At 40.6% G+C, this 22358-nt stretch overlaps 2 protein-coding genes across 3 annotated transcripts in view; both read left to right on the top strand.

The window, feature by feature from the left end:
- Nucleotides 1–1548: 1548 nt before the first annotated feature.
- Nucleotides 1549–13049, top strand: sall3b (spalt-like transcription factor 3b). Its single transcript, XM_036952540.2, is given in 5 exon segments — nt 1549–1733; nt 8757–11786; nt 11995–12338; nt 12514–12870; nt 12873–13049. Coding segments are annotated over 5 exon segments (3858 nt in total). The 5' UTR covers nt 1549–1651; the 3' UTR covers nt 12918–13049.
- Nucleotides 13050–14085: 1036 nt separating this feature from the next.
- The window catches only part of atp9b (ATPase phospholipid transporting 9B), a 59728-nt gene continuing 51455 nt past the window's right edge, over nt 14086–22358 (top strand). Inside the window, exons 1-5 of one of the 2 annotated variants that reach the window (XM_021571744.3) lie at nt 14086–14439; nt 17118–17291; nt 19807–19957; nt 21155–21268; nt 21451–21559. In XM_021571744.3, the coding sequence (XP_021427419.3) occupies nt 14360–14439; nt 17118–17291; nt 19807–19957; nt 21155–21268; nt 21451–21559 (628 nt within the window). In that variant the 5' untranslated portion in view covers nt 14086–14359. The remainder of the gene's footprint in view (nt 14440–17117; nt 17292–19806; nt 19958–21154; nt 21269–21450; nt 21560–22358) is intronic. The other variant, XM_021571743.3, reaches the window with a different exon arrangement.

Raw genomic sequence — 22358 nt, 5'->3', positions numbered from 1 at the left:
AATAGGATTTTCTTTGCAGAAGCAGGAGATCAGTGTTCCAGCATTGTAGTTGTACATGATAGTGGTCAAGTAGGTAGTTTGTGTGCCGAGCTAATTATAAAGAATCAATATCATATCAAGGAGGGTTAAGTTTCGAGATAAGACAGCTCTCAACCACTCTCGCTACTCATCATAAGTCTGTAGGAAGCTGATAGGTCAAAATAAATTGTATTCCTCAAGGAGTGGGTCTTCTTACCTCTCTATACCAAGGGAATGGGAGACAAGGCGATCAATACAAGGCTGTTGTGTAGTAGTCCTATATGCAGTTATTAACAGCTGATTCTGCCCTCTCCAGGCAGGCCACATATTTTAACACCATAATTACAGACTTTTAAACAATAGCTGATGAGAGGGCCATAACTAAAACACCCACTTTGATACATTTAATTTAAAACATAATATTATCTCAGACAGGGAATGATTAATGAATTATATCCACACAACTCTTACAACAGTGTATTGTTAGTAAGACATGAAACCTCAAAAGTGACATTTGTAATTTAATTATCTATAGGCTACTGTTAGTTACACTCAGTTTGATTGTTTGAGAAAACAACTTATCAACCCAGTAAAATGGCTCCATAAGCCAACTGAAACATCAGCTGTGGGAGGTCGCTGAAACTGAAGTAACGCTTCCAACACCTTCTGTGGCATCCTAGCGGTCGCCTATCACATTCGGCTGCAGGGCTTCTCATAATGGACTAGAGGCGGAAGCTTCTAAAGAATAGCAGCTGCGGGCAAGGAAGACCAAGAACCCGCTCCACGGAACGACCATCGCAATGAGATTCGCCGTCGGTCTGGGAATAGGAACATTACTTTTACGCAATAACTAGATTGTTATGCACGAAAACAGAGATAGGGATTCGATCACGGCCCCGTGACATCTTTTTGGGCACCTGAACCGGACTCTTGCTATCTTCATTTTTTTTGTTTTACTTTCCCCCTCCTCCGCTCAGCTTCATGAAAAATAGAAGACGAGGAGGATAAAGGCAATGGGCAACACTTTTCCAGCCAGCACTTTCTTATCCATGTGTAGACCTCCAAAATAAAGTACAATACTCAATGCGTGGGAAAAAAACAGAAATGAAAGTGGAGTAAATTAAAAGAAAGGACTTCTGATAACAATGGGACTTAAACTTAAAGACGCGTTGGGGAAAAGGTAGGCTACAATAAAAACGAATGGCACAAATACATTTACAAAAGTGTGGCGGGTAAAAACAGAACAAAACCAACCAGAAGGGAGAGAAATGTTCTCGACTTAGTAATGTCCATCACTGTTGTATGGTGGACCGTGCGGAAAGACAGGTGGATAGGAAGCAAAGTATAGTGTAATTATCAAATCCATCCCTCATTTCCATATCTAGTGTGGGTCAGCTGGACCTTAGCCAATCCCCCATCGAAAGCCAATCCCCCATCGAAAGCCACCAAGAGTCATCAAGCATTATCCTCCATCATAATTACACCGACATGCGCAATCTGCACATGGGTAAGTAACACCAGCTAATAGGTTATCCCTTATTTCACAGACCCGACTCTCTCTGACGGGTTTTATTTGTTAGATGCTGATGTATCCGCCAAAGGCAACAAGAGCAACTAGCAGAGAACTGACAACATGTCCCGCCGCAAGCAAGCGAAGCCACAACATCTCAAATTGGACGAAGAAGCGTTGCAAACCGACGTCGCCACAGAACATGGTACGTGAGATTCGCACACATTTTTATCCAACAAAAAAAAGCATTAAAAAAAGTTATCATATGCATATTTGATTGCCAGATTATACTAGGCTACAGCAGGCCTATTTAGCTTGAATAGTTATTAATTAATTTCTTATTATAATCCTTCCTAACCATTCATATATTATTATAACCCTTTGCCTTATATATATATATTTTTTTTATTAGAGTCAGGGACTTAAAAAAAACGATTTTATTATTTCCTTTACTTCCCAAGTTGTCACAAAAACTCAGGATTACTGTGAATGGGAGCAGATGTTCAACGGTCTTTATCCTGCACCTCAGTGTGATGTCTTATTCAATATAAGAAAGTGTTATAAATAAATGGTCGTTTATAGCCTGGATAAATAATACACATTAGCATAAATACATTAAAAAGCCCTCGGATATGATAAGATAACTCCGGATAGATTATTGTCTGATCGATATCAAAGCACACTTTCATGAGCTATGCGTGCAATTTTGCCCACAGGTAATGGTAGAAATGTGTCCTGAGAGATGTGTAGCCTATCTATAGGCTATATCCTTTCGATGTGAAGGAATATTGAAACAGTTTGGCCCTACATGTACATAAAAAATGTATTGTTGTTGTTATTACATTTATCATGAAGTCATATGACATTATTTTGACCCATTTATAAAAAGGAAGTAGTTTCAAAGAGGATCCACGTCAGCTCCCTGTCTGTGTATATTATGCTTTAGTGTAACTGTATAATGTTAATGAAAAACTATGTCATAAAAATGTTTTGTTGTCACACATATGGTAGGCAACTATGGTACAATTGACATATGATTTACACAAGGAGTTATAAGTCCAGAATGTGAGTTCGGTTTTGGATTATGGACGTGTCCAAGATAATTAGGACAGGTCCACTCAAAAATACTTCGTTTTTTGAAAGAGGTAGGCTTTATATGCTATTTTAGTTTTTTTATTAGACTATATTTATCCTCAGGTATGGAAAAGAAAACGTATATGTCATACAATTTTTCATATTCTACTGCAATTGAAAGTGTGCACAAACTGGTTAAATCAACGTTGCTTCAAGGTATTTTGTCAACATATAGTGACGTAAAATCTACATGGAAAATACATTGTATTTGGAAAAAAAGCACAAAAGTAAACTGTTGTTTTGAGGGTGAAATTTAAACCACAGGATGTCATCATTGTAACCATATATTAACATAGACAAACCTAGTATAAAATATGTTGAATTTGTACCTTTAAAACAATGTCAGATCTTCAACATTATTTCCACTATCAGAAAAAAAAACAATAGGCTGGGCAGCACCTCCTACTGGAGAATTGATCTATCTACAGCTACCCTCTGATCTCCCACCAAAGGTTCTAAACAAGCCCTGCTGAGCTATGATATTTGTCACTGACTATGACCAATGTGCTATCGAGAGAATGATTGTTGAGAGATCTCCACTTAAAAATGAAATAGATTTTCTGTTGCTATCAATGTCATTCCAAAGGGTTAGTTTAATAGAGCAAACAAAATGTGACCATACTTTATCACTCACATCATCAATTATGCTATTTAGGCCTATATAGCATTTGCGAAATTGTCAACAGCTATTGTTTCAATTCACCCAGGATTCAACCAAAAACAATCAACAATACAGAGGCTTAGGGTTTCAAGCTCGGGTTGATTTCAAATGTAATGATATTTAGTGATGTTCAATTGTGTTTGGTTGTCAACGCAACCAAATATCAACATTTGAAGGCCATGTATGTTCTAATTAGATAGTTCTGTGCCACTGACTTCGTTCCAGTTTGTCTACAAATGAATAATGTATATGTTGGAATCACATCTCCATCTCATCCAAAAAGTTAAACAATAGGACTGTGATTTTAAATAGTTGAAAGCGTAGTGATAGACATTTGGGTGGCAACTAAACCAAAAATCTGATATTGTTTTAACAATGGAATTTGGTTGTGCTATTAGATGGTTGAAAGCGTAGTGATAACACAATGGAAATTCAACTAACTTTTGGCTGTCTTTTTGAGTGTAGGAATATAGGTTGTAATCTCATTGATCAATGTCTCAAACAGATATTACCAAATTATCCATGTTGAAATGACGTGGTGTGCTCAGTGGGAGGCTAATGGTCAGAAAATGTTTCCCTGATTCGATTCATATTTTACAGATACAGTAGCCTATATGTATAAAATATGAATATCAACAAAAATATAGTATTTATCCCGTTAATCTATTCAAGCCATTCAAGACAAGAAATTGCATTGTTTAAATATTTATCTGAGCCACACTCAAACATGACTATTTTAATTGAGTTCTATTTGAGACAACATATTTTATGCTTTCTACACATTTCCTAAATAGTCTTAAAGTATTTTTTTTCCATTTTCCATAGATACAAATTCTAGATGACAGTTTTTGTTTTGTTTAAGATATTCGTCATTTGTACCAATGCTATTCCCTCCCTCCAAATAAAATGCCTAATGTTTTCTAAAGTTTTCTGGACAGCACATAAGTGTAGGCCAATATTGTTCTCATATGGCTGATGGATATATCAACTTAAATAAATATATTTTACAGTAATAGCACATTTATCCTTATGATAATATATGATATATTTCATGGTAACATTAATTTGTGATAATTAAATAATCTAGTTTTGATACGTTTTAGAAGTGTTATGGTGTTAAACGGGTTGTAATAGGGTTTGGCACAGTGATTAAATCAGAATCATCAGAATCTTGCTCAGAGGTCCTTAAACTCAAAATGATTCATTACTATCAGGTTTATTACATTATCTGCACGGTATTTATTTGAGTAATTATTTTAAAATATTTCCCCCCACCTCAGTCAAAGATTGTGTAGGATTTTTCCGTTATTCAATGTTAGGCAACCCATCAGGCCATTTTTTTCTAGGGTCTTCGTGCTTGGCCTGTATTGTTGACAAATGTGGCAGATTAGTAGTATGAAAAGGTGGGATTGCATTGAGTGCCAACAAGGCTCTTCTTTGTCCCTTCCCCCACCAGGCAGGGGTTGTGTTCTGAGATGAGCTTTGATTGAGCCTGCTGATTTAACCTTTGTCCACCTCACCCTACAAGGGGCAAGTGCTGCATGTCAGAATCATAATGCAATTAGTACATCTGTGCCATAGACCTCTGAAGCATGTATTGCTGTGTAAACTGATTCCTCACTCTGATCTGTTTGTTTTCATATCAAAATATCAATTGCTGTGAATGATTTTGCTCTCCACTGTAAACAAACAATACAAATATATTTTGGCCATCCTTTGTTCCTGTGTTTGGATAGTGCATTGTGTCATTTATTTCCCGTCAGAGTCATAATATACCCACCTAGATTGTCAAAAGTGTTTCTGTTTTTGTTGTTGAGGTAGCTTTCTGATACAGCAACAACTTTCCCTATATTAACTATGAAGAAGGATAGTATTTGAATTATCAATTAGAAAAATATTTGTAACATTTTTTAGAAAATCCAACTCTAGCTACTCATGGCATCGTTGTCTTACTTCTGTTTGCTAAGTAACTTACCATTGGTGATCTTGAGGCCACCCACTTAGATGAGCCAATGACACTGATTCTCTACTGAAATGTTTTGTATGCTGTTTAGGTTATTAAATCAAAACAAATAATATTGTATTTGTCACATGCGCCGAATCCAAGAGGTGTAGACCTTACCGTGAAATGCTTACTTACAAGCCAACAATGCAGTTAAAATATGTACAGATTAACTCAATTTAAAAAATAAAAGAGCAACAATAAAATAACAATAACGAGGCTATATACATGGTGTACCGGTAACGAGTCAATGTGCAGGGGTACAGGTAAGTCGTGGTAATATGTAAAGTGATTATTCATAGATAATAGATAATATATTTTTTAAAAGGGTGGGGTCAATGCAAATAGTCCGGGTAGCCATTTGATTAGCTGTTCAGCAGTCATATGACTTGGGGGTAGAAGCTGTTAAGAAGCATTTTGGACCTAGACTTGTCGCTCCGGTACAGCCTGCCGTGCGGTAGCAGAGAGAACAGTCTATGACTAGGGTGGCTGGAGTCTGGCAATTTTTAGGGCCTTCCTCTAACACTGCCTGGTATAGAGATCCTGGATGGCAGGAAGCAAGGACTATGATAGTTTGTTGGTGATGTGGACACCAAGGAACTTGAAGCTCTCAACCTGCTCCACTACAGCCCCGTCGATGAGAATGGGAGTGTGCTCGGCCCTCCTTTTCCTGTAGTCCACGATCAATTATTATTGAACTTGGTGTGACAATAAATTAGTGCAGAAATGTCTGCTATTTTCTAGGCTTTAAACAACTAATTGACCAACATCGGTTCAATTATTTTTATTCGCCTTCGTTTATTTTTTTTCTGTGAGCTCAATGCTCACATTGGCAGTTTCTCTAAAGATAAATCAGATCAATCCTGAACTGTGTCATGTAGTAGGGAGTTGTAGTTTCCAACAGGCTAATATTCTACATAGTTTCAAGTTGGAAACAAGGTTAATTAACTACAATGCCCATAATCCATTGCACGCCTACTTGTCCAGTCTGTGTGTTTCTTTTACGCCTGGCACGTTAGGTTAGTGTGGTCCAGACACTGACAGTGAGAGAAGAATGTGTGATCAAGAGGGATAGAGAGCAGCTGTTTCGCTGGTATCTCTACCTGAAAATATCTAAGGTATCTGAAAATACATGATATGATTGTTAGTTGGTATTCAGCAGTCATAAAAGTGTGTCTTATTTACTTTGAAGAACTACTAAATAGTGATTTGTCAGACAGCATAGGCAGCAGAACTATAGAGATGAGATTATGACTCGGAATGAAATAATAAAGTCTTCAAATAAAACAAATGTAATAAACACAACTGAAATATTTTATGAAAGTCAAGTAATGCGAACAAATTATGGTTAATAAGAGATAAGCAGTAACTACCATCATGGGACTTGTATTAATTATTTTATTATGTGTTGTTACAGCATTGCACTCTCATGATGCATAGTGCATTTAATGTTAAAAAACAAAACAATAGGAACTGAAATTGATAACCGTTTTTTTTTAATTATCAAACTGAAACCGAACTGACTTCAAAAAGCACTCATCACTAATCCCTCAGAACTACAATTTATTTACCACACAGTATGCTAGACATTGTTGGACATGCGCATACAAACACACACACAAACATACACGCGCGCACACACTAGACAGACACACACAGACACAGACAGACACAGACACAGACACAGACACACACACACACACACACACACGCACACACGCACACACGCACATTATCGAAGCTGCTTTGTGTATGCGCTGTCACAATGGCCCTGTTTTTCAACCAGGGCCACGAAGGCACTCAAAAATAGTAAGAAACCCCCCAAAACTGTTTTTGCTACAATGTTTAGTTTTTTAACAAACAGTGATCAAAAAAACATGTCAATTTTATTTATTTGATGTACTGAAAAGACTAAACCTTGGATAGATCACGGCACTCATGTTTCAATGATACGTTTAAGCCATATCTCCATTCTATCTTATTCTATAGAAGGGTAAACATGCACAGTTATCCCTTTTTTTCTGATTTTATAGATTTATAGACTGAATTTATTCATCACACAATGACCATTGAAAAGTTGTTTCAATGCGCATTGAAAAGCAACTTGGGTGTATGTGCAATAAAAGAAAGGTTGAAAATGGAACCCTATGGGCGCTGGTCAAAAGTGCACTATACAGGAAATAGGATGCCATTTTGGATGCACATAAAGTATTGTTTCGCTGGAACTTCCCAGCATTACCCAGCTGGCATGCTCATCAGCCAGCCTCCTAACAACACACAGCTTTAACAGATGCCATGGCGATTTCCCTGTCAACTGCATTGATTTGAGGGCATTTAGGAGAAGCTTAATGTCTAAAAGAATTAAGCTCTCTAGACTTTTTACAGTTACTGCAGCTGCTAGAATATCACTGAGGATATTGAACAAGAGGCCATGAGATTGTAGGAACGTCTGTTTACTCCTTATATAATTTACATCAACATAGCAGTAGCTATTGCATGTCCAAGATCTAGATAAATATCATGTTAAAATATAATGTTCTGTCTGTGCGAGGGAGGTATTTGCAGCCAGGAATAAAAAAAAAAAATGGTTTGCCATGTGTTTATAGCTGGATTGTGTAGCTAGGTATTAGTGAAGTTATTTAATATCAACATCAGACCAATAAATACATGTTTTAATGATCTACATTGATAACATGTTAAACTAATTATTACTTTCAAATAGAAGCAGCATTATAGATGAATAATTTAAAAGGTTCCTATAGAATGAGAAAGATCAATTATTGGGTTTTCCCTGTTTTGTTCTTTAAATTACTACACTGTAAATATAATCTCACATGAATTCACAGAATGTAGTAATTCGAATGAACTATGAAATATTATTTGGAAATATTGCTGTTTTATGAACTTGTTTTCAGCTTGTTTACAGAAGGTCATTTTGGAAACAATTTCACAAAGATAATGGTGCACTTTTCCCAGGCATGCTCTAATAGACAGTGATTTGTTTGTTTGACAGAGCCAAGCGTTGTGGAATAGCATTTGAAATTCCTGCTGCGGAAATTCGAGTGGTTGATTGCAATAGGGAATGAGCCATTCAAAGACCCAATTTGTACTCAACGGACATGGCACTTTAACTGTATGAATGCATTGGGAATCAATAATCAATACATTTCATTAAGTTTCAGTATGCACAATTGGTAGGTCACATAATTTGATTGATTAACCAAATCAAATTAGCAGCTGCATACAAGGAGATTGAATTGAGTAGAAACTGGGTCTAATATGATGCAATTAATCTACACATTTAGAATGAAAACTATAGATTTAGTTTATCGTTGAAAAGGTTTACTCTTACTGTAGTTGTAGGGTTATAGTCTGTCATCCTAGTTATATTAACTAACAATTATTTTCTTCTCCCCCTGTTTTCCATGCAGCTCTATTGGAGGGAATGGATGAGGAGGAGCGCCGCAGTGGCATTGAGGAAACCCATGTGTGTAGAAACATTGCTGAGTACTTCACCTGGGCCGAACTGTATGAGCACCAGAGAAGCTGCACAGAGGACCTTCCTCAGGTCCTCATTGTGAAGGAAGATGAGAGGATCCCTGAACCTGAGGGGTCCCCAGCTGGATCCTCTCCAACCCTCAGCCTGGCCATTCTTAGCCTGGCCCACAGGGACTCAGCAGACATGGAGTCAGCGGACGGGGGCCTTGAACTGGTGGAGCCTATGAATTATAATGATAATGACAGCACAGATGTGTTAGAGGAGATGAACATGGGTGAGAAGGAGGATGAATCCATGGAGGTGGAGCAGCAGCACCACGGCAAATATAAGTCATCTAGCTCCCAGAGTCCCCCAGATATAACTGAGTTGGCTATCCCTTCAGCTCAGTCGTCCTCTGTGACTAGCAGCATGCCCAGTACGAACGTAACACTGGAGATCCTCCACGGTACCCGGGTGGCTGTTGCCCAGTTCTCCCAGAGCCTCCACAGTAGTGGGGCAGGAGGGAAGGCGGCCACAGCGGCCATCCCAGTGATCCTAGAGCACCTGCTGGCTTTGCAGGAGCAACAGGTCCACCAGTTGCAGCTTATTGAGCAGATCCGTAGCCAGGTGGCCTTCATGAACAGACAGCCCACACAAACAGCACTAAACCCAGTCTCCAGGGCCCTATCACTGGCACCAAACCCTTTCCCCTCCCAAGGCCTCATTGCTCCCCCTGTCCTACCACTGTCTGGGACCATACCCTCTGCTGTTAATGGACAAGCGTCTGTGTCTTCGGCATCTGTGCTTGAAAGGTCCCACACACTCTCCAAACAAACGTCATATGGACAGGCCCACATGAGAGACGCTAGATGTACCTCAGCTCCCTCTGACAACTCTGCCCCTCCCCCTACTAGCTGCAACAATATTTCCTCATTACATCCTCCCTGCATGGGTTCATACTCACACACAAGCAGTAGCTGTACTCAGACCCTGACCTCGTCCAGCCCACTCTCCATGCAGGACCAGAGCAACAGTCTCCTCAGCTCACCATCCAGCCTGCCGTTTCTACCTCAGAGCCCCCCCAGCAGTGTCATCTTCCCCAACCCCCTGGCCAGCATCGCAGCCACGACTAATGCCCTCGACCCCCTCTCCGCCCTGATGAAGCACCACCGGAATGGCAAGCTGCCCAGTGTGTCCATGTTCGACACCAAGCCCAGCCCCGAGGAGCCCTTTTTCAAGCATAAGTGCAGGTTCTGCGCCAAAGTGTTTGGCAGCGACAGCGCGCTGCAGATCCACCTGCGCTCTCACACCGGGGAGAGGCCCTTCAAGTGCAACCTCTGCGGCAATCGCTTCTCCACTAAAGGGAACCTGAAAGTCCACTTCCAGAGACACAAAGAAAAGTATCCCCGTGTTCAGATGAACCCTTATCCAGTGCCGGAATATTTAGACAATGTGCCAACGAGCTCTGGCATTCCCTATGGCATGTCATTCCCTCCTGAAAAAACAGGAGCCACTTGGCTGGATAGCAAGCCTGTTTCAGCGACGGTACCCACCTCTATGGGCATTCAGCTTCCCTTCACTCTCACTACTATGGGAAGCTCAAGTGGATCTCTAAGTGTCACACCACCCATCAAATCTCCTTTTAGGCCTTCCCCAGCCTTAAGTGAATGTGTGTCTTTGTCGCTGAACACTACAGGCAATGAAACTAGTGTTCCCACAGCTTTAGAGTCTCCACAGTCTAATCAGGAGGGGGAATCCTCCCATGTCTTGAAAGCAGAGGAAATTCATCTGTCCCAGAACTGGATGACTAGACCCAGGGTGAGTCCACTTACTGTGGCAACAAGTAAAGCCATGACTATTACCACATCCACACCTGAGCCCAGTGCTCTGACTTCCAACTTTTCACCACTTTCCCTGGCCTCTGACCCGTTCAAAGCAAAGTTTCCATTCGGTGGCCTCCTGGACTCTATGCAAACGTCAGAGACCTCAAAGCTCCAGCAGCTGGTGGAGAACATAGACAAGAAGATAACAGACCCCAACCAGTGTATCCTCTGTCACCGCGTGCTCAGCTGCCAAAGCGCGCTGAAGATGCACTACCGTATCCACACTGGGGAGAGGCCCTTTAAATGTAAGGTGTGTGGCAGGGCTTTCACCACCAAAGGAAATCTGAATACCCACATTGGTGTCCACAGAGCAAACCCTCCTCTCCGGGTTCAACATTCATGCCCCATCTGCCAGAAAAAGTTCACCAACGCTGTAGTTCTACAGCAGCACATCCGCATGCATATGGGAGGTCAGATCTCAAACTCACCCTTAATGGACTGCCTACAGGACCTCGACAATGATCTCTCCTTCCACGAGAAGAACTTTGACAGCCTGAATAAATATGACAATGACCTCATGTATGACAACTCCATGGGGGAGGAAGAGGATGATGATGAAGAAGAAGAAGAGGTAGAAAATATGGAGGGGGGTGTTGATACCCTTAATCCCCTGAGCTCTGTCTCTAGTTCTTCTCCCAACTCTGATGCTGTTGTCTTCAGCATAGCTGCACTGGAGAACCAAATGAAAATGATAGACTCCACCATGAACCTAAACCACTCCTTTGGGCTAAAGTCAATGATGAATGGTTTTATGGACAGTGAGCGCCATGCTGCTATCCACTCCTCTATAGTGGGAGAAGGACAGAATCACAATGCAGCCGGCAGCCCAACTGTGTCTGAATCGTCCACCTGTATTCATGTACCAGTGTCACCTGCGCAAAGCAATTCTGAGGTCCACCTCTGCAATTCCCCATCTGGGAAGCACAGTGGAGAGTCCCAAGAGATCACAGCCTCAGTGAAGAGTGAGCAATTTGATTTGTCCACCTCAACTCCGGTACTGGAAAATGGAGTGACTTTGGATCTGAGAGGGTTGCAACCTAACAGGCAGTGTGTGAAACAAGAGAGTCCTTACAGTACGCTGTTCCTGAGTAAAGAACGTGGTAAGATAACAATATCAACTGATAATACCTGTTGTGTAGAGTAGGTGTAATAACAATGTAAAAAGGTGTTCCCTTTTTAAAAGCTCTTTATCACTACAAGTGTTGAAAATGTTGTTTTCCCCCTTCACTATCTAGCAAATGTCGATCTTATTAAGTTATCCCCACAACTGATTAAAACTCTAAACATCCCTTTATCTAATTGTTTTAGGTTCCAGCCAAAGCATTCCTAGCCTGATTACCAGCATTGCGCCAAGGATGATCAAATCTGAAATGAATGGGCACCATCGACCAATGAACTTCAACGAGGGGCTGCATCATCCATTTGGCCTCCAGGTCCCTGCTGCTCCTCCATCTCTGGTGAGCCCAGGAATCACCTCTCTGCTTGGGCCACCTCAACTTCGACGGACCCCGAAGCAACACAACTGCCATGCGTGTGGAAAGAACTTCTCCTCAGCCAGTGCTCTACAGATCCATGAGCGGACCCACACAGGGGAGAAACCTTTCGGTTGCTCCATCTGTGGCAGGGCATTCACAACTAAAGGAAACCTGAAGGTACTCCACATTTTAATGGGATTATAATGACTGTATTTTCTCCCAAACACTCTTAAGACTCAGTACCTGTTGTTCAAACTATTTCAGCATATTTATAGCTTAGCTAATAGCTATGACTAATGTTCATGTATTTGGGTTTTATGTCCTCCATCCCATCTCCCCCATTTCTCTTTAGGTACACATGGGCACTCATATGTGGAACAACGCACCAGCCAGAAGAGGCAGGCGTCTGTCGGTGGAGAACCCCTTGGCCTTGCTGGGTGGGGAAGCTGCCATGAAGTTCGGAGAGATGTTTCAGAAGGACCTGACGGAACGGGCCATGAACGTGGATCCAGGGTTCTGGAACCGCTACGCATCAGCTATAACCAACGGCCTAGCCATGAAGAAGAATGAGATCTCAGTGATCCAGAATGGGGGTATTCTACAGCTTTATCCCATGACGGCAGGCATGGACAGAGTCAGCACTGGGGGTAGCCCACCAATGACCAGTCTTGGAAAGACAGCCATGGACCTTGGAATTAACCGACCCGACACTTTTCTTTGTTAATTGGTGACAGTAAAGAGATTGAGATCAATTAAAAATAATTTGAATGGCAGATTAATAAAATATATAGATTATACAAACAATGTAGAGAATAAATGATTGATTTATTTGTAAAAACAAGTTGACTATGTATTATATAGAGATAAAAAATGTTTTATTAATTCACAGACCTACAGTATTTCATTCTTTTTTTATTGAATTGTCCATATGCAAATGTTGGTTTTGCCCACACAAACAGGTTCTTTCACTTCGTCCATGGTGCTTACTATAGACACACACTCTATTACTCTAGAAAGGGAAAATGTGATATAGAAATGCAAAGAGATGAATCTGTCGGTTACTCACTGCTGCTAGTTGGTGCAAAGCACAAATGTCTTTATAACGAGGCCTCACATGTAGGCCTGCAGCATTTCAAATGGAAGAATTTGTGCAAGTAACTGAGCAAGCCTAAGGTTGGACAATCATTTATTGAATTTACTTCAGCTTAAATTGCATGTCCCATTTCTTCACTGGGCTTTACTCTTGACTTTATGCAGTCTATCAGCATTTATTTCAGCTTCATCATTTAGGTTATTTTCTCTGCATCCAAAATGTATATTAGATAAAAATGTGAAAACAATCAATTGGCTTACAGATGCATACATAAACAGAATGTAAGCTATATGGTTTAGTCAAAAAGTTGAATTTTTTGTTTATCTTGTTGTTAGAGATTGAATCATTTTATCTCCTCCAATGAGAACTGTTTTTTAGATTTCTGAATTTGATGTACAGAAGAGGCATCACAGATACAAACTAGAGACATTTGCCTCTTTTCTGCATGAAGGCTACAGACAACAACAAAAAATTAGTGTGCATATGGTAGGATGAGCTAAAAAGCAATGGAAGTGGATCCTCTCAATCTCAGCAAATATTTTTACAAGCAAAATTTACTGGGCTGACAGACATCTACTGAAAGAAAATAATTTATTTGTCTAGATTACAATATTTCATGCTACTTTAAATAAATATCTACAATTTGAGAAGTGTGATTTTTCCAACTTTTACTGTGTTAAGCATTACTGCTTAACATGTAGCGACATTAATTCATAATTGTAGACGACAAAACGAACTGAGCTAATAAAATCCCACATTCGCATCTGTCAATCCAGTCAAACCGAATAACGGTGCATTCGAGCCAACTGGGAACTCGGAAAAATGCTAGGTGAAATCACGGCGTCAGTCAGTGATGTTCAAGTCGGAAAGTCGGAGCTCAAGAAAGAGGCCCGTGTTCCCGAGTTGGATTTCCGAGTTGGATGACCGTTCAAAATATTTTTTTCTATTCGGAGCTCGTTTTTGTTCGAGTTCCCAGTTGTTCGTAACGCACTGAAGTCGGAGGTCAGAGATTTTCGAGTTCCCAGATACGGTGAACACAGCATACTGTAAGAAAAGCATTTTCCGGTGCTGGCAGTGACGTCAAGATGTGTATAGTCCAGCCAAGATGGCTGACAGCATCCCGCTAAACTCGATGCGGAAGGGCTCGAAAAAAGTAGCTTATTACAACACTCCAAGACATTCTAGGTATGGGACACGTTTTTTTTGTTCAACCGGTGGAGACATCGTTATAAGTATTTATTTAGCATTTCAGTAGTTTGGGACGTTGATACAATAACGTTAGTTGTTCGGTGACTAGCCGCGTGAGCTAATAAGCAATTCTTACCTCTGGTTTCAACAAACGAAGCAGGCTTCTTTGCTAGCTAATGTTAGCTGTATGATAACCGCTAATCTCGCTTGACTAGGAAAAGTAGACAAGACCTAATGCTATTTTAGGCATGACTAGGACTCAGGAGCCCTTTATTTGCCAAGCACCGCCAGATAACAGAACAGCTTTGCTGCACGCCAAGCGTCACATGACGTTTTCGCCCTTTCTTTTGTCGTCTGGTTATTTATCTAGGTTGGCTAGTTACATTAAAAAAAACATTTAACCTTAATTTAACTAGACAAGTCATAAGAACAAATTCTTATTTATTGGCAAACAGTGCTTATAATTCCACATTTCCAAGTGATACCTAATGAAATACAATGCGACCCCATGCTGGTCCGGGTTGGCTCGGAGTAGGAAGAGAATTGGCGGCAGAGTGCGTGACTAGCTCACTGATCAATAACCTACTGCTGAGGATATGTCCTTGCTAATGGACCCCGAATGTGGCCATTATAAAGACATTCACTGCTGAGTCTATTAGTGCATTTTTAAGAAAGCAATGCCAGCAAACGTGCTTCCCTACCTCCTTACACCATCACAATCCTATTTCCATGGCTCTTTGAATCTCTAGGTGGTTTATATTGAAAAGGTGTTGTCCCTTACTTTCACTCCTCTTCATCCAGCCATGGACATTCAGCATGGTCTGAGTTTGTGAAAACGTCACACTTCATTTTTTCTAGATATTTATTATATATGCCTAGCTTAGTCCTAATCATTTTTGTTTTCCAATTAATCAAATCCTCAATGATGATGTCAGCAGTGCAGTTTCTTTTGGAATGACTTTGAACTAGACAAACTCTCCACCACAGCATATGTCTGACAGAAAATCTTACATTTCTGATAAGCAGGAACATTAGTAGGGAATCTCCCTGATTTCCCAGTTCATAGAATCGTCTGCCTTGGCGTGTTGCACTGCTCGGTAGAGTTTAAATGCATCAAGTGCTACTGGATGGGTTGGCCCTGTGATTGTACTAAAGCCCTCCATCTGCGCTTCATGTTAATATCTTTTACAAGTACAACAACACCACATTTTCATCATCAATTGTTGCCTTTGTCCATTTTTGTGTAGTTGTTGGTGGAATGAAACGATTAATCAACAAATGCTTGGCCAGGTTATTATGCAAGGCCTAGTATTTGTCTTGGGCATGGCTCCTCACTTCTCCATTCGAATGTAGGGGAACCATTGTTTCAATGTTGCATTATGTAGGCCTTGGCTATGCATTGGAATTGATACAGTGCAGGTATCATATTTAGCACGTTTTCATGATGAGACTATGCATTGTTGAAAATAAATGCTAGACAATGTAGACTGACCCAAATTAGATAGGTCCTTTGCACTTGCTATCAACTTTCAATTTTGATCCATTATCCCTTTGATATTTTGAACTGGCCAATTATTACTCAAGCAAAGTGGTTTGTAAATCTTTATTTTTTTTACAAAGGATCAATTGAAGAAATAGAATAGCTATTACCTACTTATAGAATAACATGAATACAGAAAGGAAAATAGCAAGGGGTTTACAGTAACCAGGGGAGAAGCTCTTCTAATCACCAGTATAGCCTAGTGTTAGGGAATCTGATACCCTCATGGGACTAAACCAGTTGCATTGTAGCTTATCTATCAAAATGTGTCTGTTGCATTGGAGAGTTGTGGACCCATTCAATGACTGAGGCAGGATGATCAGAATCTACAGTATGCTGTGTAGTCCAGCTCATTGAGAGGCCCTCCTTTACCTGGTATTGTATTAGATCTGCTTCCTAATTCCTTAAGTCCTTATGCATAAGACATTATGTTCCCAGGAGACTTTCCTGTGTGCTCTTAGTGCTCATGTGAATTGTGTGCTACTCCAGGACATAGGAACCAAGCCAACCTCTCCTCTGGCTTAATTATATTTGTCAGTAGTCTTTCATTCCTACATCAGCGATGTTAAAGCTTTAAAATGCAGTAGAGATTAGTTTACATGCATCCATACTGTTAGGGTCCATACATGTTTGCATCTGGATGCTAGGATCCTATTTGTTAAGTGAAAAATGTGGCCCAGTGGAATCGATGTAATGCAATAAAGTAGGAGGAATGTGTCAGCAAATTAATTAATTGAACCTTATCTTTATCAGAGTGGTAGTGAATCAGTGAAACCAACTGACAAATGTTCAAGTTCCCCTGCTTTAAGGTTGCAATCAATACAGATCCTCACCCTGATAGGCCTTTGTTGTTGTCTGGGTAAACAACTGTCTAGAATTTTCTGCCCTCGTCTTCATTATTGTTAGTTCCCAAGTTCTCACTTTTACCATGAGTTCCTTCCTGTTTTTGTAAATATTTTGCTGTAACAACAAGCCCAGTTATCAAACATCTGTATTTTGTAGGCATACATGCGTTTGCTGTAAGGTCTCTTCTGTCAACATGTTCACTGCAGGTTTGTTAGTATCTGTGCCTGCTTGAAATGAACTTGTATATAGCTGTATTATTTACAGTAAACATGTTGTTTTTCCTTTCCAGGTATTCTTTAGAAGATGAACCCTCTAACTTGGACGAGATGCCCCTGATGATGTCTGAGGAAGGTTTTGAGAATGATGAGAGTGACTACCACACCCTGCCTCGGGCCAGGGCCAACCAGAGACAGAGAGGCCTGGGGTGGCTCCTCATGGGAGGCTGGAAGATCCTCTGTGGCAGGTAGGTGGGAAGTGGAACCACTAACTGTTGGGCTGCAACCCGATTCTCCACCCTTCTCCTGACTTGCACACTCCCTGTAAAAGATTTAACAATGTTGGAAACTTCCTCTAGCTAATGCTTGCACAAATCCAATGCTTTTATATCCATGTCCTGAATGTGTAAGTGCACACTTTGGGAGGAGGGTGCAGAATTGGGATTCAGCCTTGGTCATCCAGGGGCTCTCAAAAGGTTTTAGTTTTTTCATCAAGCAACCAGTGGCTTTAGTGAAAGATGAGCTATACTATATATTTTTTAAATTGGTTATTAAAAAAAGAAGAAATGTTTTTAACAAGGCAAGTCAGTTAACAAATTCTTATATACAATGACGGCCAAACCCGGACGATGCTGGGCCATTTGGCCCCCGCCCTATGGGACTCCCAATCACGACCGGATGTGATACACTTGCACTGAGAGGCAGTGTCTTAGACCGCTGCGCCACTCGGGTGCCCTATATGGCGATGTAGTTTTAAGGACTTCATTTCATATCACAAAAATATAGTCATTCCCTGCCCCAAAGTGTGTGTGTTGGGGAGGGGGCATTATTGGTATATTTGTATTGTATGCCAGAGAAGCTCAGTTTGGATTTCCAACGCACTGGTAGCTGTGCATGAAGTGAGCAGAGGGGATGTTTTTGGTTGAGTTCCTCGATACGCACTACCAGTCCCAAAATACTTTGAGGTCAAACAATACAATGCGGCTTATCCAGCTAATGATTTATTTGACGGGTTTTGTCCTCTACTAAAATACAATTTACAATGTGTTAGAGTGAAATATTTATCAGCACTAACACCAATAAAATGTAATAAGGTGTGTAAACAAATGGAAGAGGGATATTTTAATGCTAAACAAATAACTTTTTGCAATGTTTATGTATGAATTTGATAGAATACTACGTTTTCAGTGTCGTTTGGTTATCAGTGGTGCATCTCCAGCCCAAAACTGCGTATTGATCTTTTCCCTAATGAACAAATCGGATTTTTCACAGCTGACCAGTTTGATGCTTTCCAGTAATTTTATGTATGCTTAGCCGAGGATTATAAAACACAAATAATTCACGCAGAATAACCCCTGCTTATTCAAATGTCCTATTATTTAAATAGTATTCATTTGTGCAAATAATCTCACTTATGAATCTGGACGGTGGCATGTAGAGAGGGGTTACATAGAAGCCAACACAAACACATATTTTTTTCAAAGTTGATTTATGTTGTGTTTTGCCAATGTGCTTAAAGAGTGTAAATGCCAAGGCAATCAGCATGACGGTGTACACCATGAGGCCAGACTTTCTCTTCTCTCTAGTGCCAGAGTTTAGGGCAGAGGCCTAGTCAGATGCATCTGAATATAGACCCATACGTGTTAGCTATCCCTACCACTAGCTAGTTGTCTAAAGACAAGCAGTTGTATCACACACAGTCCACATCACTCAGCCATTATGAAGTAGCCATTATGCATGTCAAATGTGTTTGCAGAGACTGTACTGAAACTGATATTCTGGCCTCTTTGCAACTTCTTGTAGACTCAGATGCATGGGAAATGGCTAATCTCTGGATGTTACCAGTGCCACTCAGCCACCCCGGGCAAAACTCACAAAGAACCTATGGAGTAGACTATATGCAATTATTACATAATGCCCTAAAAAGCATTTATTCCATATGTCTGGCTCTTGAGTGAGACTTGACTCTTCTCTTCAGCTGGCAATGAAGTCTGGCTGCCGTAACATTCACATGGGAATCCGCCCTGGAGTGCTCCTAACCTTTTCAGTTAATTTAAAGTGCTAAAAGAGCTTTCTTATAAATTGTGTCAAAGCAACCCAGTATATCTAATTAACAGTGACATGGCTTAGGATATAATTAGCAGGCTGGACCACCACATTGTTTCTCCTCAGCAATGCTATGAACGATGAGAGACCTAGCCTGCTTTGGGAGAATGTGAATGTGTACTCAAGAAACTGTACTAGTCTCTACTTTGCAGTATCCAGGCTGAACCCCAGTAATACAGTACAAATCCCATGATAATTGTGTAAAGTAACCGTCCCATAGCTAGAGGTTTATTTACATTATAAAATCTACCTGTAAACATTACGCAACTTCCTTTGGTAGCTCACCTGACCTATTTTATTTCCATAGCAGAGATGCCACACTTCAGACCTTTGCAAAGGCCGTCCATGAGGAAGGCCGTCTGAACAAAACGTGTTTAGTGTTAGGCTATTTATTTAGGGTTTTCTGTTTAATTGAAGATAACCATGAAAGCAAAAACCTTGTTTGGGACGTATGTAGTTATTCTCCAATTATGTTTCTTAAGATGTCATTCTTTCTCCTTTTGTTTGGATTACCTGTCTGGAACACCTTTTGTTTCATCTGTTCTTGGACTACTACTCACGGGAAATAAGGGATTCTCATGACAACGTCACCCGTGGCTTGTTTTTCACAGCACATTTCTTAGTGATGGTGATGACGTTCTTCATTCTGTCCCTCAGCTGCTGTGACTGCTTGGCTCGTATGTGTCGGAGGACGAAGGAGCTGAAAGCCCGGACAGTGTGGCTGGGCCACCCGGAGAAGTGTGAGGAGAAGTACCCCAAGAACGCCATTAAAAACCAGAAGTACAACTTCTTCACCTTTGTGCCTGGGGTGAGTTTACACACAGTGCTGAATGTTAGCTTATCTATCAGGATGCGCTTTAGACATATTTGAAATGTGTCGTTCTAAAGGACAAAGTTAAAACTTATTACAAACTTTTATATTAGATGTCATGTACCAATTTATAACAGTTCAGGGTGCATACAATTCCAACATATATTTAGAAAAATGTATAGAAGAACATGCTGTGAAGAAATTGCTGTCACGAACTGAGGTATAATGTTAAGTTTCCAACAAAGCGCAGATCAACCAAAGCTCAGTTTTATTTACCAAATGGCTTTATGATGAAGAGACTGGTCTTCAGCCAGTGTCATGAAGCTGTCTCTCAGAAACATATTCTCATCCATATTGAGCCAAACCCTCTGCTTTTCTCCTACACTTTGAATTATTAAACAGTTTAGCAGTATGAGTCATAAAATGTCAACTGTCTCTCAGAAACATACATATTCTCATTCATATTGAGCCAAACTCTCTGCTTTTGTCCTACACTTTGAATTATTAAATGGTTTAGCAGTATGCTTTATCCTAAAGGTCAAGGAGTTCATTAACTATAGAGCGTCATTCATTGATCCCATTGGCTCTAATAATCTGGGACTGGAAGCAAGCGCTCATCATTGTGATCATTACAAAAAAAATTAATTTGGCTATCTGTGGGAGTCTAGTGTACTCAAAGCATGCGCAGACCAACTGGCAAGTGTCTTCACTGATATTTTCAACCTCTCTCTGATTGAGTCTGTAATACCTACATGTTTCAAGCAGACCACCATAGTCCCTGTGCCCAAGGAAGCTGGGGCCAAGCTTCCTGCCATCCATGACCTATATACTAGGCGGTGTCAGAAGAAAGCCCCAAAAATGGTCAGACTCCAGTCACCGAAGTCATAGACTGTTTTCTCTGCTACCGCACGGCAAGCGGTACTGGAGCGCCAAGTCTAGGACCTGTATATAGCCTCGTTATTGTTATTTTATTGTTACCTTTTTATAATTTTCTACTTTAGTAAATATTTTCTTAACTTTTTCTTGAATTGCATTGCTGGTTAAGGTCTTGTAAGTAAGCATTTCATGGTAAGGTCTACTACACCTGTTGTATTAGGATCATGTGACAGTTTGATTTGATCTAACCCATCCGGTGTGCTATGACGTTCTTTCTTCAGTGCAGATATTCACTCATAATTTTCTTATTCTTCTCAGGTTCTCTACCAGCAGTTCAAGTTCTTCCTCAACCTGTACTTTCTAGTGGTGGCCTGCTCCCAGTTCGTGCCATCCCTAAAAATAGGGTACTTGTACACCTACTGGGCACCTCTGGTAAATGTGTTTTTCACTTTTCAGGATTAGTGTGAATGCTTTGTGTAGGCTAACCTTTGTGTTTTTGAACACACAAACTGACGTTGTCCCAGTCCTAAATATGAACACACTTGTATTACATCCTGTCAGTACTTGTTATGTGTGTTAAATGTCAACGGTGTGTTTTTATTTCTGCCACCCAGGGCTTTGTGATGGCTGTTACAATGGTACGTGAGGCTGTGGACGAGGTCCGACGGTACCAGCGGGACAAGGAGATGAACTCCCAGCTCTACAGCAAGCTCACAGTGCGAGGTTCATAACAAAACATGTTTCCTCCTCCGTATGGATGAAGATACTACTGTAACTGTTTTGGAAATGGCTACTCCTCTGTATGGATGAAGATACTACTGTTATGGAAATGGCTACTCCTCTGCTCACACTTGATTGGTCACATGATGCTGAATGATATTGTAGTTGTACTTAAGCTTGCCCCATGCAATTAAGGAACAACACTCACAGGGTTCTGCATTCTAACGAAAGTCATTCTACTTGCTGTAATTGCATTGATTTCTTTCCAAGACTGCAAACAGTTGTGTGTGTGTGTGAGAGGATATCCTCTAGTGTGATATCCATGACACAGGAGAGGGATGTCAGTTTCGCACACAGAATGTGTGTGTGCCTAGTGCAGGGCTGGGCAACTTGGGTGGGGGCCATAAAAAAGGGTCTCGTGGGTCTGTATACACACATCCCCCCACACCTTGCGGGAAAAACATTTTAGCGGCCGCCCTCGTGACAGCAACGATAACAGCATTTAAGTTTCCTGAAATTCTGCACATTTTGCCATGGGGTGTAGAGAAAATGTTGTTGTTTTTTAAAGCAAGTTCGCTGCAATTCCACATATTTTGCCATAGGATGGAAGCAAATATTTTCAGTTTTTAATATGATAACTGATGATCAGTGGGCCCCACCCCAGTCGGTAATTCGACCATGCTTACTACACGATTAGATAGCTGGCCACTATACTAACTTACCAATCTAAAAAATATTAGCTGACATGGGCAAATTGAGTGACTGCTGGTTGTGCATCAGCAATCAAATGTTGAAATTGCAC

The sequence above is a fragment of the Oncorhynchus mykiss genome, chromosome 18 (genome assembly GCF_057628025.1).
Source record: "Oncorhynchus mykiss isolate SJ-2025 chromosome 18, ASM5762802v1, whole genome shotgun sequence".
NCBI lineage: Eukaryota > Metazoa > Chordata > Actinopteri > Salmoniformes > Salmonidae > Oncorhynchus > Oncorhynchus mykiss.
Note: the sequence above shows the minus strand (reverse complement) of the source record. Positions and strands in the feature narration are given on the sequence as shown.